We start from the raw sequence: 13,847 nt of genomic DNA on the forward strand, positions 1-13,847 counted from the left end.
TGCTGCAGAAGGAGGCGGAATTTAACTTGCTCTTTTTCACTGCTTGTCCTTGTAAAAGTACTTAAATTCATTTACATAAGGTGTTGCCTTTTTTATTTGCTTCCTGGTGGCACAGCCACTCGGGCTGCCCAGGCCAAGCGCTGTCCACATTGCCCCTGTCTCTTCCAGTCCTGTCAAGAGGCTGCAGCAGAAGAACAGTAATTCCATCTGTGCCCCCTTTTCCTCCAAAGTGCCCGGCAAGAACCTGGGTCATTGTTTGTATTTAGCTTTTTGAGTAAATGACCTCACGGCCCGTGTACCAGAGACCTCTCTAGGCCCCTCGTTACATCAGCTCTCTTAGATCTTGCACCAATGCTGAGGGTGTTGCTATCATGGCCTCATTTTATAGGTGAGAAAATTGAGTTTCTAAGAGGTTAAGTTTCTTGCTTAGAGTCGCCAGCTACTAAGTCACAGAGCCCAAACTCAAACACTGTTCCTTTGCCCCATGCCTAGAACACTATCTTCTCCATGTTTGCAAAGCTCCTTGTGTGTTTGCAGAGCTCTGCCTGCAGAAAGTCCAGTCTCTCAGCGTGGTTTGGAAGAGGCTGTGGTTTGGAAGCCTGTACCTCTATAAGGCAGGATCATAAGAGGAGAGAAACAAAAGCTGTGTCAGACTTAGCTATGTTTGATTTATCCTCAGAGGAGCTACTGGTATCTCCAGAAATCAGGCAGTTGGTGATAGAGTGAAGAATGACACGGCGAGGGATGTAGCTCAGCAGTGCAGTGCCCGCCTGGCAAGCACAAGGCTGAGTTCCATTCCTGAGAGAGAGAGAGAGAGAGACAGACAGACAGACAGACAGACAGAGGGAGGGAGGGAGAGAGACAGAGAGAGGGAGAGAGAGAGAATATGAATGGTGAGCTTTAGGGATTGCTTCAGAATACCTCCTGAGCTCAAGGACTGTCCAAAGCTTACCTGAGAAGAGCAAGGGTCAGAATAGAGGTGACTTTGGAATTCTTGATCAAGGAAAGGGTCAGTTGCCCCAAGATTCTGGTTTTATCTGTGCATATTGCTCACATGGACACTGTTTGAATTTTGTGCTTTCTTTTTCCTTTTCTGAACCAGGAGCAATCCACCATGCCTGAAGTTAAAGACCTTTCGGAAGTTTTGCCAGAGACATCGATGGACCCCATCACAGGAGTTGGGGTAGTGGCTTCCCGGAACCGAGCCCCAACGGGCTATGATGTAGTAAGTCAGGACCCTAGTTTGTATGTTTTGGTTACTAACTGAACACATATTCAACTCCTGTATCCAGGACTCTCTGGCCTGTGATTAAGGTGTGCTTCTTCCCTCTAGGAACTTAAGATAATCAGAGGGGGCAGTCATGGCTAGTGTCCTGGCTGGAGAGTCAGCAAACCTGAGCTGGCCAGGGCCATTTCCTGGCGTGGGCTGTGGCTGAGCCATTTGACAGCTGTGATGATCATTTTCCCCTTCTTTAAAATTAAGGGGTTGGATTCATTGACTTCCACAGTCACTTCTAGTTGTGACATTTCGTGAAAAGGATCTGGGACTCCATGAAAGACTACCCGTGAACTCATTTAGACTTCCCAGAAGCCCAGGAGGGCAAGTAGCTTTATCTCCGCTTTGCTGATTGGGAGGACCCAAACCCAGAGACATGAAGTGACAGTCCTAGTCCTTGGATACAGTAACTAATCGGGACCAGCCCTCCTCCTTGGTCAAGTGCAATGACAAACCACAGCACAACAGCCTAGCAGAGAGCTTCCTTGCTTTTCAGCAGACATTTGTGCTGTGTTCAGTAGTTCTGTGGGTTGAGACTGGTTATTTTGTTGTTTCAATAGATAAATTCCAATTTAGGTAGAGCTTAAAAAGTGCAGAGTGACCTTAGGAGGGTACAGTAATGACTGTCATCATGTGTTTTGAGATTCTAAGGTGATCTTATTTTTACTTTTCTCATTTTGTTTATGACAGCATTTTATCCTTGTTCTTTGAAAATGTGCACTAGGAATACATAAAAATAGTGAGTAGATTAGTGTCTGCCATTCCTAGGTAGAAAGGCTTGGATGCCTGGTCTTGGAGAAGCCCCAAGGTAGAAATTCACAGCCTCAGCACTGTTGACATTCGGGGCCAGATAATCAGATAATTCTTTGCTGTGGGCCTCTCTTGTGCACCTAACAGCGTTTAGCAGCATTCCCGACCTCTGTCCAGTCAGTGCCAGTAGCAGCTGCTCTTTCTCCTTCAGAGGCCACAGTCAAATATGTCTCCAGACATTTCCCAGTGTCCCCAAGAGGAAATGGTGGGTGGGCAAAATCAGCTCCCACTGGAAGTCACTTCAGACCAAGCAGGTGTACGGGGCCCATCAGTGCTGGTTCCTGGGTGTAGCCTGAGGAGCCTGTTAAAATGTTCCATGTCACTTTCCCAACTGTTTGAAAGCTTATAAACATTCTTAAAGTGAAAGGATGTAGGGATTTTTTTTTTACCACAATTTGAGTCTTACCTGCTGCCTATCTTCAAAGCCCCATTGGAATGTATAACTTTCCATAAAATGGAGTCATTAGGTATGGGGTTGTGCCATAAAACTCTTGGGGAAGCTAATAAAAACGTTTCTGATTTGAGAAGTCAAAGTCTCTTTTGATGGATTAGGCCTGAGGCAGCGCATCGTGAATCATGGCCGGACTGGCTCGTGGTCTGTGGGAGAGCAGGCACCAGGGTCCCTCTGCCGGGAGCCTCACAGGGAGCTCCAGCCCTGGGCCTGGGTCTCGAGACTCCCCTCTGTTCTTTTGCCGATCTGTATCTGTAACATTCTGTTTGTACCTTTGGGGTCACTCTGAATACTTGGCTAGTGGGCGGCTGATGCCCTTTGACAGTTTGGTTCTCTGAAAGTCTTGGTAAGCCTGACAAGAGCACAATCTATCCCTATCATTTTCTCCTAACATTGCACTCAGTTCAGAAGAGCGCAGTGTCAAATGGATGAAATTAATAAGCACATTTCATGATCATGCTGTACCATGCATTTTAGTGGAAGGTGAGCAGGGCAAGGGGCTTGAGCTAGCTCGCCTGGTAATTATCCAGCCTGCAGGCTCCCAGTAAGAGCCCTCCCAGAGAGAGGGTTAGAAGGTGGGAGTCAGCTCTTTGTTCTGGCCTCTGGACTCTTTTCACATAAGCCTCTTGTTCCCCAGAGGTCTGGTCCTGCGTTCAAGAGTTCAAGGGGAATGGCATGGAGGGCAGGGTGAGAAGAGGTATTTCCCCATATTTTTGTCTGGAGTTTCATATTAAGTCAACATCCAGATCAAAGTGCAGGGTGTGTTTTGGTAGCCAGCTTCAGGAATGCCAAGGCAGAATTGCAGCGGACGAGGGAGCCAGCGCTGAGCATGTCAAGGCCCTGTCTGCCTGTCGAGTCTGCTATAGGATTAATCTCTCCCTGCACAGAGTAGGCTAAGCAATGTAACCCCACAGTCCTGCACCAGATGGGCTGCTGGCCTTGAGCTGCACAACTGCTTCAACATGGGCTTAGGCGCTATTGCTGTTTGAAGTAAAAGAAGCCACGGGTTCGTTTATAAAACTTTAATTGCACGATTTCTCTTCTCTCTGGATCAGGGAAACTTCTCTGGCTAGGGTCTGGGGCCTATTTACCAAATTCCTCAATGTATTGTTCCTGTTTCTTCAGTCTTCCCTGAATCCCCCACCCCTTGTATTCTGTAGCCACACGCTCAGATCCGGGCATGACTAGGGCTGATAGTCCCGGCTATCAGAGATCAGGGTGAGCCTGAGGTCCTTGTGATGCCACAGTGCATGACGTAATGCCTGTGCTGCAGGTGCCTGGCATTTGCTGAAGGTACTGTGTGCCATTTTATCAGCGGTGGATGGTTCCTTTCTGGAGGATTGCAAGGCCCTGTGCGTGGTATTTAACCTTTGATTTCCAGCTCACTCTGGATATTGCAGTGCCTAAGAGGTGTCAAGCTGGACATCACTGATGGTCATTGGTGGGTGTATTTCTGTGTATCTCCAATGACATGCATCCTACCTTTTTATATATACCCATTTACCATTTAAGCAAGAGCTTGCAACTCGAGTCTAAAACACTGTATGTACAAAATGACTTTGTGCCATCACACCTGTGAGCCCACTTTTCCATATTTCTAACATGCCTATATTCTCCCTCGGTTTTTTGTTTGTTTGTTTGTTTTTGTAAAAAAAAATTACTCATCCTTCAAAATCTAGTTCACATAGCTCCTTGGTGAAACTTTTCCTGGCCAGTGCTCATTTACTTATTCATTGGTTCCAAAGATATTTATTGACCATCTCCTACTATACAAGGCACCAGAAGTCAGGATTCTGGGGGAAGTTGGGCTCTATAAGGTGAAAAGTCAGAGGTGAAGACGGGCAGATGGATGGGGCTGACAGTTGTAAGCCATATTGAGTTTGGCTATTATTATTTGTGGGGGGTCAGTAAAGGACTTGAAGGAAAAGAGGTTCTTAGTCTAATTTGTGTTTTCTGTAGTTCAAGTGATATGTAGAGCAAGGAAATAATTGGAGGGGACAGACATCGACACAGTGGCTGAATTTAGAAACTATGTATTAGTGCACAGGGAGGTGGCTCACACCAGGTCATGGAAAGAAGGAAATGGAAGGGAGTTGATGGAAACGCAGGCACATGCTCTCGGACAGAAGAAAGGATTGAACATTGGGAGCTGGTTGCAGAGATGAGGACAAGGAAAGACCAGAACGACATAAGGGTCTCTTCCTGGGCAGCTGGGTGGACATTGCTTTCTGTTGAGATAGAAACACAGGCAGCCAGGTGAGTTGGGGACAAACGGGGCCGATTTGGGACTCATTGAGTTTAAGGTATTTGTGTGACATCCAAGAAGAGTCCTAGTTCTGAAGGTCTGGGGAGAGCTTTCGGTGTGAGTGTGGGACAAGGACAAGGCACAGCCAGGCTCGCCCAGGGAGAGGCTGCAGAATCAGGAGCGATGGCGTATCATGCCAGACCCACAGCTGGGTCCCATGGATCGTTGCTGATTGAGGAGGGGCAGAGGAGGCCCAGAAGCAGGACTGGAGTGGGCTTGGAGAGCAAGTGGCAGGTGACAACGCGAGGCAGAGTGTGGCTGGCCTTTGCGGAAGACAGGCAAGGGAAGGTGGCAGCTAGAGGATGATGTGACATCGGGAGCCCTCCCCCTTTGTTTGAAGTGGGTAAGCGTGGAGTGTGTGTAGTTGTCTGTGGAAAGCAGCCAGGGGTGGGTGGGCATGGATTCAGAGGAAGGACTGTCTGGGAAAGGGTGGGGAAGTTGGGGCTGCCAGAACCCAGTCAGAGGCCTACGAGGTGAATTCGTGCTCATTCCTGCAGCCAGGTGCTGGGAAATCAGCCTTGGTCACAGCCCCTGACCACCACCAGGCCTCCATGGCAGCATGGGGACCCATCAACCCATAAGCCAGCACTTCCCCTCCCTCCTCATCCTCTCCTTCTTCCTTCATATCCCTTCTTTCAACAGTGTTGAGACTAATTAGGCAACAAAACATCTATCCAAAACTCTTGAGGCCGGATAATTTGTATATGCCCAAAATATATCCGGAAGTTTTGAATAATTGGAGTTTCAGATGCTTGAACTGTCAGGTAAAAGGGGCCATGGAGGCTTCAGAGGAGATCAGCTCCTCTCTGGGCCAGTGGCTTGGTTTAGGATGCCCAGGGAAGGATCACTTTGAAATCCTAAACCTTACATGAGGGTCTCTTTTTCACTTACCAAAGCAGAAAAAGAAGAAAAGAAAGAAAAGATGCTACTCAAAACTTTTCAGAAAAGTATGTATTTTTATATAGTGCTTAAGGAACTAAAGAAGGGTATGAAAAGCCCTCGAAGATGGCAACAGTGTTTTTGGCAAAAGCATATGGTAGCTATCAGGTGGAAAGTGTGAGACAGTCACATGTGTGGTCTGGTCGCAGCTGTCACGTGGTCTCTGGGAAGCCTGAGTTGTGGTAGGAGGCCACAAGCAAGGCACCGGGAAAACGACCTGGTTCCTCAGGGCCAGGGTACAGAGGGGACCCAGAGCCTCAGGCGTTGCTGTGCTGAGGCCTCATGCACAACTTACAGGGCCGCTCCTGTCTGCTGCCTCCTGCACAGGGATGGGGGATCTGTGCTGCGGTGCTGCTCCAGGGGCCCTTGAGTGGAGAAACAACCACAGGCTCACAACCTGGTTTATTTTCAGAACCAGAGCTTGATTGATACAAGGCACCAGGTGTTCCTCCTCTTTGTTTTGATAGAAAATATATTAAATTCAGATTTACTGAAACGCGGAAAGTGGTTTTAAGGCTAGCCCTTGGGCCTTTGTTTCTTGTCGCCTGAATTAGCAAATTTCTGTTAACTGGTTCCTCTCTCCATCCACTGTTCCCTGTTATCCTGCACAGCAGGGCCCTGGGGGACAGGGCGGCTCTTCAGAGGAAGCACAAGGCAGGCCCCGAACAGGGCCATGTCGGAGGTGTTCACAGTGCCTCCCATCTTGATGTGTCTCTAGGATATAGGGGCTTCCACTGCCAGATGGCAGAGGAGCCGGTCTTGTCTTTTCCAGGCTTCCTTCCCTCGCCAACCATTAATTTTCGCTGTTAACCCAGAGACTCGAGTTCCCACCAGTGACTTCTCAGAGGATTCATCAGAACGGCAGAGAGGACTTGTGGGGAGGAGCAGGGGTGAGGGCCTGCATGTGGGACCTGGGGAGAGGCCGGGGGAGGGGGTCAGCAGACTGAGGGTATCTGGTCTGACCCTGTTTGGTGGAGCTCCAGGTGGCCTAGGGCAGGGGACTGTAGGAGCCAGTGACAGGAAGCAGCAGGCTCACGGTTGAGTTGTATGTTAAAATTGTGGTAGAAAGCAGGTAACTTCCTGTCTCTATGACTCAGCTAAGTTGGGGGGATGGTCTCCTGCCTGGTTCTACAAAACCCCAAGATACCAAAACATCATAAAATATAGGGGGGGGAACCCTTACAGTGCAATCCCTGTCACTATAAAGATTCTCTCGTGTTACCCCCTTTTAGTCACACCTTCTCCCCGCCACCCCCTCCTCTGGAACCCCAGTAGACACTAACGTGTTGTCCGTCTCTGTCATTGTTTTCCCTTGAGAATGTTGTGTACTTGGAATCACACAGTAGGTAACCTTTTGCGATTGACTTTTTTCCAAAAGCTCAGCATAATTCTCTGGAGATTCAGCCGTAGAATCTATCACGTGTATTGATAGTTTGTTCCTTTTTATTGCTAAAGTGTCCCTTGATACGGATGAACTGCAGTTTGTTTAACCTCCCACCCACTGAAGGATCTCTTGGTTTGTTTCCACTTTGGTGCAGTGATGAGCAAAGATGCCGTAAATACTCACAGGCAGACTCTTCATGGGAACAGAAGTTTTCATTCCTCTGGGATGTGTCTAGGAGGGCGTGTGCTGGACGGTATGGTCATTGCATGTTTCTTTTTTCTTTAAGAAAATACTAAATTACTTGCTTATGTGGCTGTAATGTATGAGCGGCGTGGCTTCTCCATGTCTTTCCCAGCGTTTATTCTTTTCATTACTCTTGCTCCAGCCATTCTGACAGGTGTGTGGCCATCACTCACTTGGTTTTAGCTTGCGTTAATGATGTGCAGCATCATTTCGTGTGCTTCTTTGCCATCTGTAGATCTTCAAGGAAAGTCTCTTCTTCATGTTGTTTACTCATTTTCTAATTGGATCATTTGGTTTTTTACTGTTGGGTTTTGAGAGTTCTCAGTATATTCTCCTTTGTTGGATCTGTGGTTTGTGAGTATTTGCTTCTAGTTTCTACTTTTTTTTTTTGTTAAAACAGGGTCTTCCACAGAGCAAAAGTTTTAAATTTTGATGAAAACGTGTCAGCTTTTCCATTTATAAATCATGTTTTGGGATCAAGTCTAACTACTTTTTACCTAGTTCTAGATCCTAAAGATTGACTCAAGTTTTACATTTAACATATAAGCCTGTGGTCTATTTTTTATATAAGGTTTAAATCTGGGTTGAAACTTTTAGCCCCCTTCAGAAGACCAAATGCTTTACTGGTAGAAAAGGTTGCTTTCCTTTTTAACTTTGGTCAAAAAGCAGTTGGGCATATTGTGTGGTTTTTCTGTTTTGTTCTCTTCTATTAATCTCTCTTTTTACCAGTATCATAAAGTGTTGATTACTGAATGTATATAGTAAGCCCTGAAATTAGGTACAATGAGTCCTACTATTTTATTCTTCTTTTCAAAATTATTTTAGCTCTTTGAGTTGTCTGTCCATATACATTTTAGAATAATCTTGTCTGTATCAACAAAGATATTTTTGGGATTTTGGTGGGCCTTACTGTTTAATGTATGTATCAGTTTTAAAAGAATTCAGATCTTTACTATGTTGAGCCATGAACATAGTATATCCCTTCATTTACTGAGTTATTTAAAAATTTCATTCATTAATATTTTGTAGTTTTTAAGCACACAAGCTTTATATACATATTTGTATATTTAAGCATAGGTATTGTGTTTTTTAAATTTTGAGTAATTGTAAATGGAATTGCACTTTTCATTTTGATGTCCATATATTCATTGTTATTAAATAGAAATCAGATTAACTTTTCTTTGGTACCAGGGATCGAACTCACGACCTTGCACTTGTGAGGCAGGTATAGTGCCACTGAACTAAATCCCCCGCCCTAGATTAATTTTTTTTTTTTTTGAGCAGGGTTTCACTATACAGTTCAGTCTGGCCTTGAACTCATCATGTTGCCTACACTGGCCTCAAACTCACAGGTGGCCATCCTGCCTCAGCCTCCTGAGTGTTGGGATTATAGGCATGAGCCATCGTATCTGGCTAGATTAATTTTTGTAGATTTTTCTTATGTGCTGTGATCTTGCTGAACTCATGTTTTAGTTCTCCTTATTCTTATTGATTCCTTGGGGTGGGGTTTTCTACCTGGACATCCTCTCTTCCTTTCTTATCTATATGACATTTTTGCCATTTATTTATCTATTTATTTATTTTTTGGTACTAGGGATCAAAGTCAGGACCTTGTGCTTGTCAGGAAGGTGTTATGCCACTGAGCTACATCCTTGATCCTCTTATCTATATGACTTTTATTTCCTTTCCTTGTCTTATTGCAAAGGCTAGAAGGCTAGAATTTCTAGCATAATGTTGCCTAAGAATGATGAGATTAAACATCCTTATCTCACTACTGACTATAAAGGAAAAGCAATATTTTACTATGAAGTATAATAGTGATTTAACTATAGATTTTTAAGGTACTTTTTATCAAATTGTAGTTTTTGTCTCGTGCTGTTTTTCTGAAAATTTTTATAATGTCGAATTTTGGGTTTTGTTTTGTTTGTTTTCATTGAGTTTATTGGTACTTTTTAAGTACACAGTACAGTTACATTCATCATTGGGATCTTATACCTTTACATGACAGATCTTGGTTCTCATTTTTTCCCCATACCCCTACCCTCCCTTCACCACTTCCACCCTTCCCTATTTACAAAGACCTTGTTTCCATTTTTTCCTTTTCTCATATTTTTCTTTTCCCTTATTTCCTTTCTCCTACCTTTCCCACTTCCCCTACACCATTAGCCCTTTTCTTCCTATTTCACATTATCAGTTGTACAATTTAGATCCTACTTACACTTTCAGTTTTTCATACCAGAGAAACTCTTCAATATTTACACATGTGTCCTATTTATTTCACTTAATAGTATGGCCTCAATATGCATCCATTTTCCTATGAATGACTGTAGTTTCTCATTGTTTATGGCTGAGTAGTACTTCATTTTATAGAAAAATGACATCTTTATCCAGTCTCCAATTGATGGGCAATTGGACTGTTTCCAAGTTTTAGCTATTATAAACTGTGCTGCTGTAAACATGGGTACCCATATATCACTGTGGTATGATTCCTTTAATTCTTTTAGAAAGATACCCAGCAGAGTATAATATTGAATTTTGGCAAGTGCTTTTTCTGCATCAGTTGATATGATCATGTGATTTTTTTCCCTTATCTTATTAAGATTATGGTTACACCGAATGATTTTTGAATACTGAACCAGGCTTACATCCCTAGAATAAATCCCATTTGATCATAGTATATAATTCTTTTTATTTATTGCTGAATTTCTACTAATATTTTGGTAGGAATGTTTGTGTTTCTATTCATGAAGAATATCGATTTATAGTTTTCTTTTTTATAAACTGTCTTTATCTGGTTGGTAATATCAGATGTATAAAATGAATTGGAAAGTGTTTCTGCCCCTTCCGTTTTTTGAAAGACATGGTGTGACTTGGTGTTAATTATGCTTTAGACGTTAGGTAGAATTCTCCAGTGATACTGTCTGAGTTTGGATATTTAGAAAGTTTTTTAAAGTTCTGTATTATATTTTCTTCATGTAGTTATGATGTTCAAATATCAATTTTATATTAGCAAGTTGTGGTAGTTTGTATTTTACAAGGAGTTGGTCCATGTCATCTGTTATCAAATTTATATGTGCAGAATTATTTGAAGCATTTCCTTCTGATGTCTATAGAATCTATAATGATAGACATTTTTGATATTGATCATTTGTGTCTTTTCTGTCAGTCTTTTACAATTTTGTCAGTTTATTGATGTTTTTATAAAACAGCTTTCATTAATTTTTCTTTTTTCACTTTCATTGAGTTTTGCTTTTTTCTTCTTTCTCTTTTCTTTGGTTTATTTTGCTCTAGATTCCTGAAGGTAATGCTTAGATTATTGATTTGAGACTTTCACTCATTTCTAATGTATGCATTTTGTGGTATAAATTGCCCTCTAAGCACTGCTTTAGCTGTATTCCACCGATTTTCATTTCTTTCAGCATATTTAAAATTTTTTCTTGTAGACTTCTTTGAGCCATAAGATTATTTAGAAGTATCATTTAGCTACCATCCATACTCGAGATTTTCTCAGAATCTTTTTGTTATTGATTTCAGTGTGGCTGGAGAACACATTCTGAATTATAAATGTGTAAAAGTTGCATAGCCCATGAATTGACATATTTTGGCATATGTTTTAAAGATATTTGAAAAGACTGTACATTCTACAGTTGTTGGGTAGAATATTCTCTAAATGTTGATTAGACTGTCTTAGTTGGTAGTGCTGTTGTGTTCTTTTAAATTCTTGCTGATTTTCTGTTCTTTGTTTTTGAGAGGGGTATATTGAAGTCTTCAACTATAATTTTGGGTTTATCTTTCTTTTTAAATTCTGTCAATTTCTGCTTTACATATATTTTGCAAGACTTTTGCCTTATGCTTAAGGAGCACTGTGTCTTTTTGGTGAATTGACCATACAGTCTGATAATTTTATTAGCCATGGCATCTACTTTATCTGATATTAATATAGCTACTCCTGGTTACTTTTATTTAATACTTTCATGATGTATCTTTTTCCCTACTTTTACTTTTATCTCTCCTGTAGCACTATGTTTAAACTGATTGATTCTTTTAGACAGATATAATTATGTTGTTTTAATTCACTACCAGTCTCTTTTAATTGGTATATTTAGACCATTTATATTTATTATAATTATTGATTTATTAGGGCTTAAGCTTGTCATTTTATTTTTTGTATTCTGTTCATTTTGATTGTTTCGTTGTTGTTTCTGTTTTCCTTTTCCTGCCTCCTCCTGGGTTGGTTGAACATTTGTTAGAATTTCATTTTGGTTTCATTAAGTGTTTTGAGTGAATCTCTGTAAGTTTTTTAGTGATGGCTCTAAGTATAACATTTTGTGTGTGTGTATGCCTGTCTGTCTTTCTGCATATCTAAAAAATGATTTTCTATTGGTGTTGACTTTTTTACCAGTGAGGTAAAAAGTGAAGGTAGAACTCTTATTTCCTTTGTCACCTTTTACCTTTCCTCATTAACAATTTAATTGTCTTAAATGTTTCCTACACACACACACACACACACACACATTTAGAACTATATTGGACAGTGTTACAATATTTGCTTCCATAATCAAGCATAGTTTAGAAAATGTAAGAGGAAGAAAACCTATTTACTCATATTTTAATTATCATGTTTTCTTTTCTTTTTCTGAGAGTCTTTATTTTCTCCTTCATTCTGCAAGGAAATCTCACTGGCTATAGGATTCTAAATTTTTAGCACTTGAGAAATGATGTGTCCATGTGCTTTATAATGAGAAATCTGTTGTCATTCAAATTGTTCTTCCCTTATAAGTAAGATGTCATTTTTTTATCTCCCCTACTTTCAAGTTTTTCTTTGTTTTAATTTTTCAGAAGTTGACTATAATGTGCCTTGGTGTGGGTTTATTCAGGCTTATATCCTGTTTGGGATTTTATCTTCTTGACCCTGTAGATATACAACTTTTACCAAATTTAGAAAGGGTTTTTTGTTTTGTTTTTGTTTTTGTTTTTGTTTTTGTACAGGCTCAAACAGAGGACCTTGCACTTGCAAGGCAGGTGGTGACACCACTGAGCTAAATCCCCGGCCCAAATTTAGAAAGTTTTTAACCTTTATTTCTTCAAACATATCTTCAGCCTCTCCTCTCCTTCCCTGGATCTCTGATGACACAAAATTTAGAACTTTTGTTTTAGTCCTATGGGCCCCTGAGGCACTCTTCATTTTATCGTTGTTGTTCAGTCTGTTTTCTCTCCCTTATTCAGCTTGGACCCTTCTCCATCTTTCAGCTCACTGATTCTGTGTTTTCTCCCATTCTACTGTTGAACCCATCCATTGAGTTCATTTCAGTTATTATACTTTCCAGTTCTAAAATTTCAATTTGGCTCTTTAAATTTATCATGTCCTTTGGTATAGATACGATTTGAGTGTGTCTCACAAAAGTTCATGTGTTGAACTTTAATCCTTATTATAAGGCATTAAGAGGGTGGAAACAATCTGATTGTATGGTGTTTAGAGGTGGGGCTTTTGGGAAGGGATTGGGATTAGATGACTTCTGACTGAGTCATGGCTTCTTAAGAAGTAGGAAGGACTAGAAGAGATATGCACACATGCTTGCTCCCTTTTCTCACCATATAGTGATCTGCACCAGCAGAGATTCTGCTAGCAAGAAGGCCATCACCAGACATGACCCCATCACCTAGGCCTTCAGAACCATGGGCCGTAATACAATCCTTTTCATCTAAGTGTGCTTGTCTGTGGTATTGTGCTATAAGCAAAAGAATATGAAATGACTACATATTTACTAAGTATTTTTTATTTGTTTCAAGTGTGTTCATAATTGCCTAGTAAACCATTTTTATGACGGCTACCTTAAAACTTCAGATAATTTTAATATCCGTCATCCAAGTTTAGTATCTTTTGATTACTGTCTTTTATTCAGACTGAGATCGTGTGGTTTCTTGGTATCGTAGGTAGTTTTTTTACTGACACCTGGATGTTATGAGACCCTGGATCATATTTAAACCTTTTTTTAGCTAACTTCTACTGACACTGACTGCTCTAGGAGGAAGAGTGGGAGGGTGCCACCTCTTTATTGCCAGGTAGGGTAGAAGTCCAGTTTCCCTGTGTGGCCATCACTAGCACTAAAGGAGGTGGGGCTCCATATTACTGCCAAGATGGTTTGGGAGGGAGGTCCAGCTCCCCACTGACCTCTGTGGGAACCTCCCTGGGGTGATGTATTTGACCTCTTTGGGGCCTCTGTTGACCTCACCAGGCTGGGAGGTAGCCTGTTAGTTATCGTGGTGAAAGTTCTGATTGGTACTAGACATCTTCAATCTCACCCCACTGGGGTGGGGGGGCACTCACTACTGTCCAGCGGGGATGGCAGGCCTTCTCTGACCCCATCCTGGGGGTGGGGGTGATTGGCACCACCCTGTCAGGATGGAAGTCTGGCTTGGTATTCTGGCGTTGCTGGCA

At 42.0% G+C, this 13,847-nt stretch overlaps 1 protein-coding gene across 1 annotated transcript in view; it reads left to right on the forward strand.

Annotated features, from left to right (window-relative positions):
- Positions 1–1,102: 1,102 nt before the first annotated feature.
- The window catches only part of Mvb12b (multivesicular body subunit 12B), a 164,421-nt gene continuing 151,676 nt past the window's right edge, over positions 1,103–13,847 (forward strand). Inside the window, exon 1 of the mRNA XM_010613550.2 lies at positions 1,103–1,225. Within this exon, the coding sequence (XP_010611852.1) occupies positions 1,115–1,225 (111 nt within the window). The 5' untranslated portion in view covers positions 1,103–1,114. The remainder of the gene's footprint in view (positions 1,226–13,847) is intronic.

Source organism: Fukomys damarensis, unplaced genomic scaffold (assembly GCF_012274545.1).
Source record: "Fukomys damarensis isolate Sample0158 unplaced genomic scaffold, DMR_v1.0_HiC HiC_scaffold_36, whole genome shotgun sequence".
Classification (NCBI taxonomy): domain Eukaryota; kingdom Metazoa; phylum Chordata; class Mammalia; order Rodentia; family Bathyergidae; genus Fukomys; species Fukomys damarensis.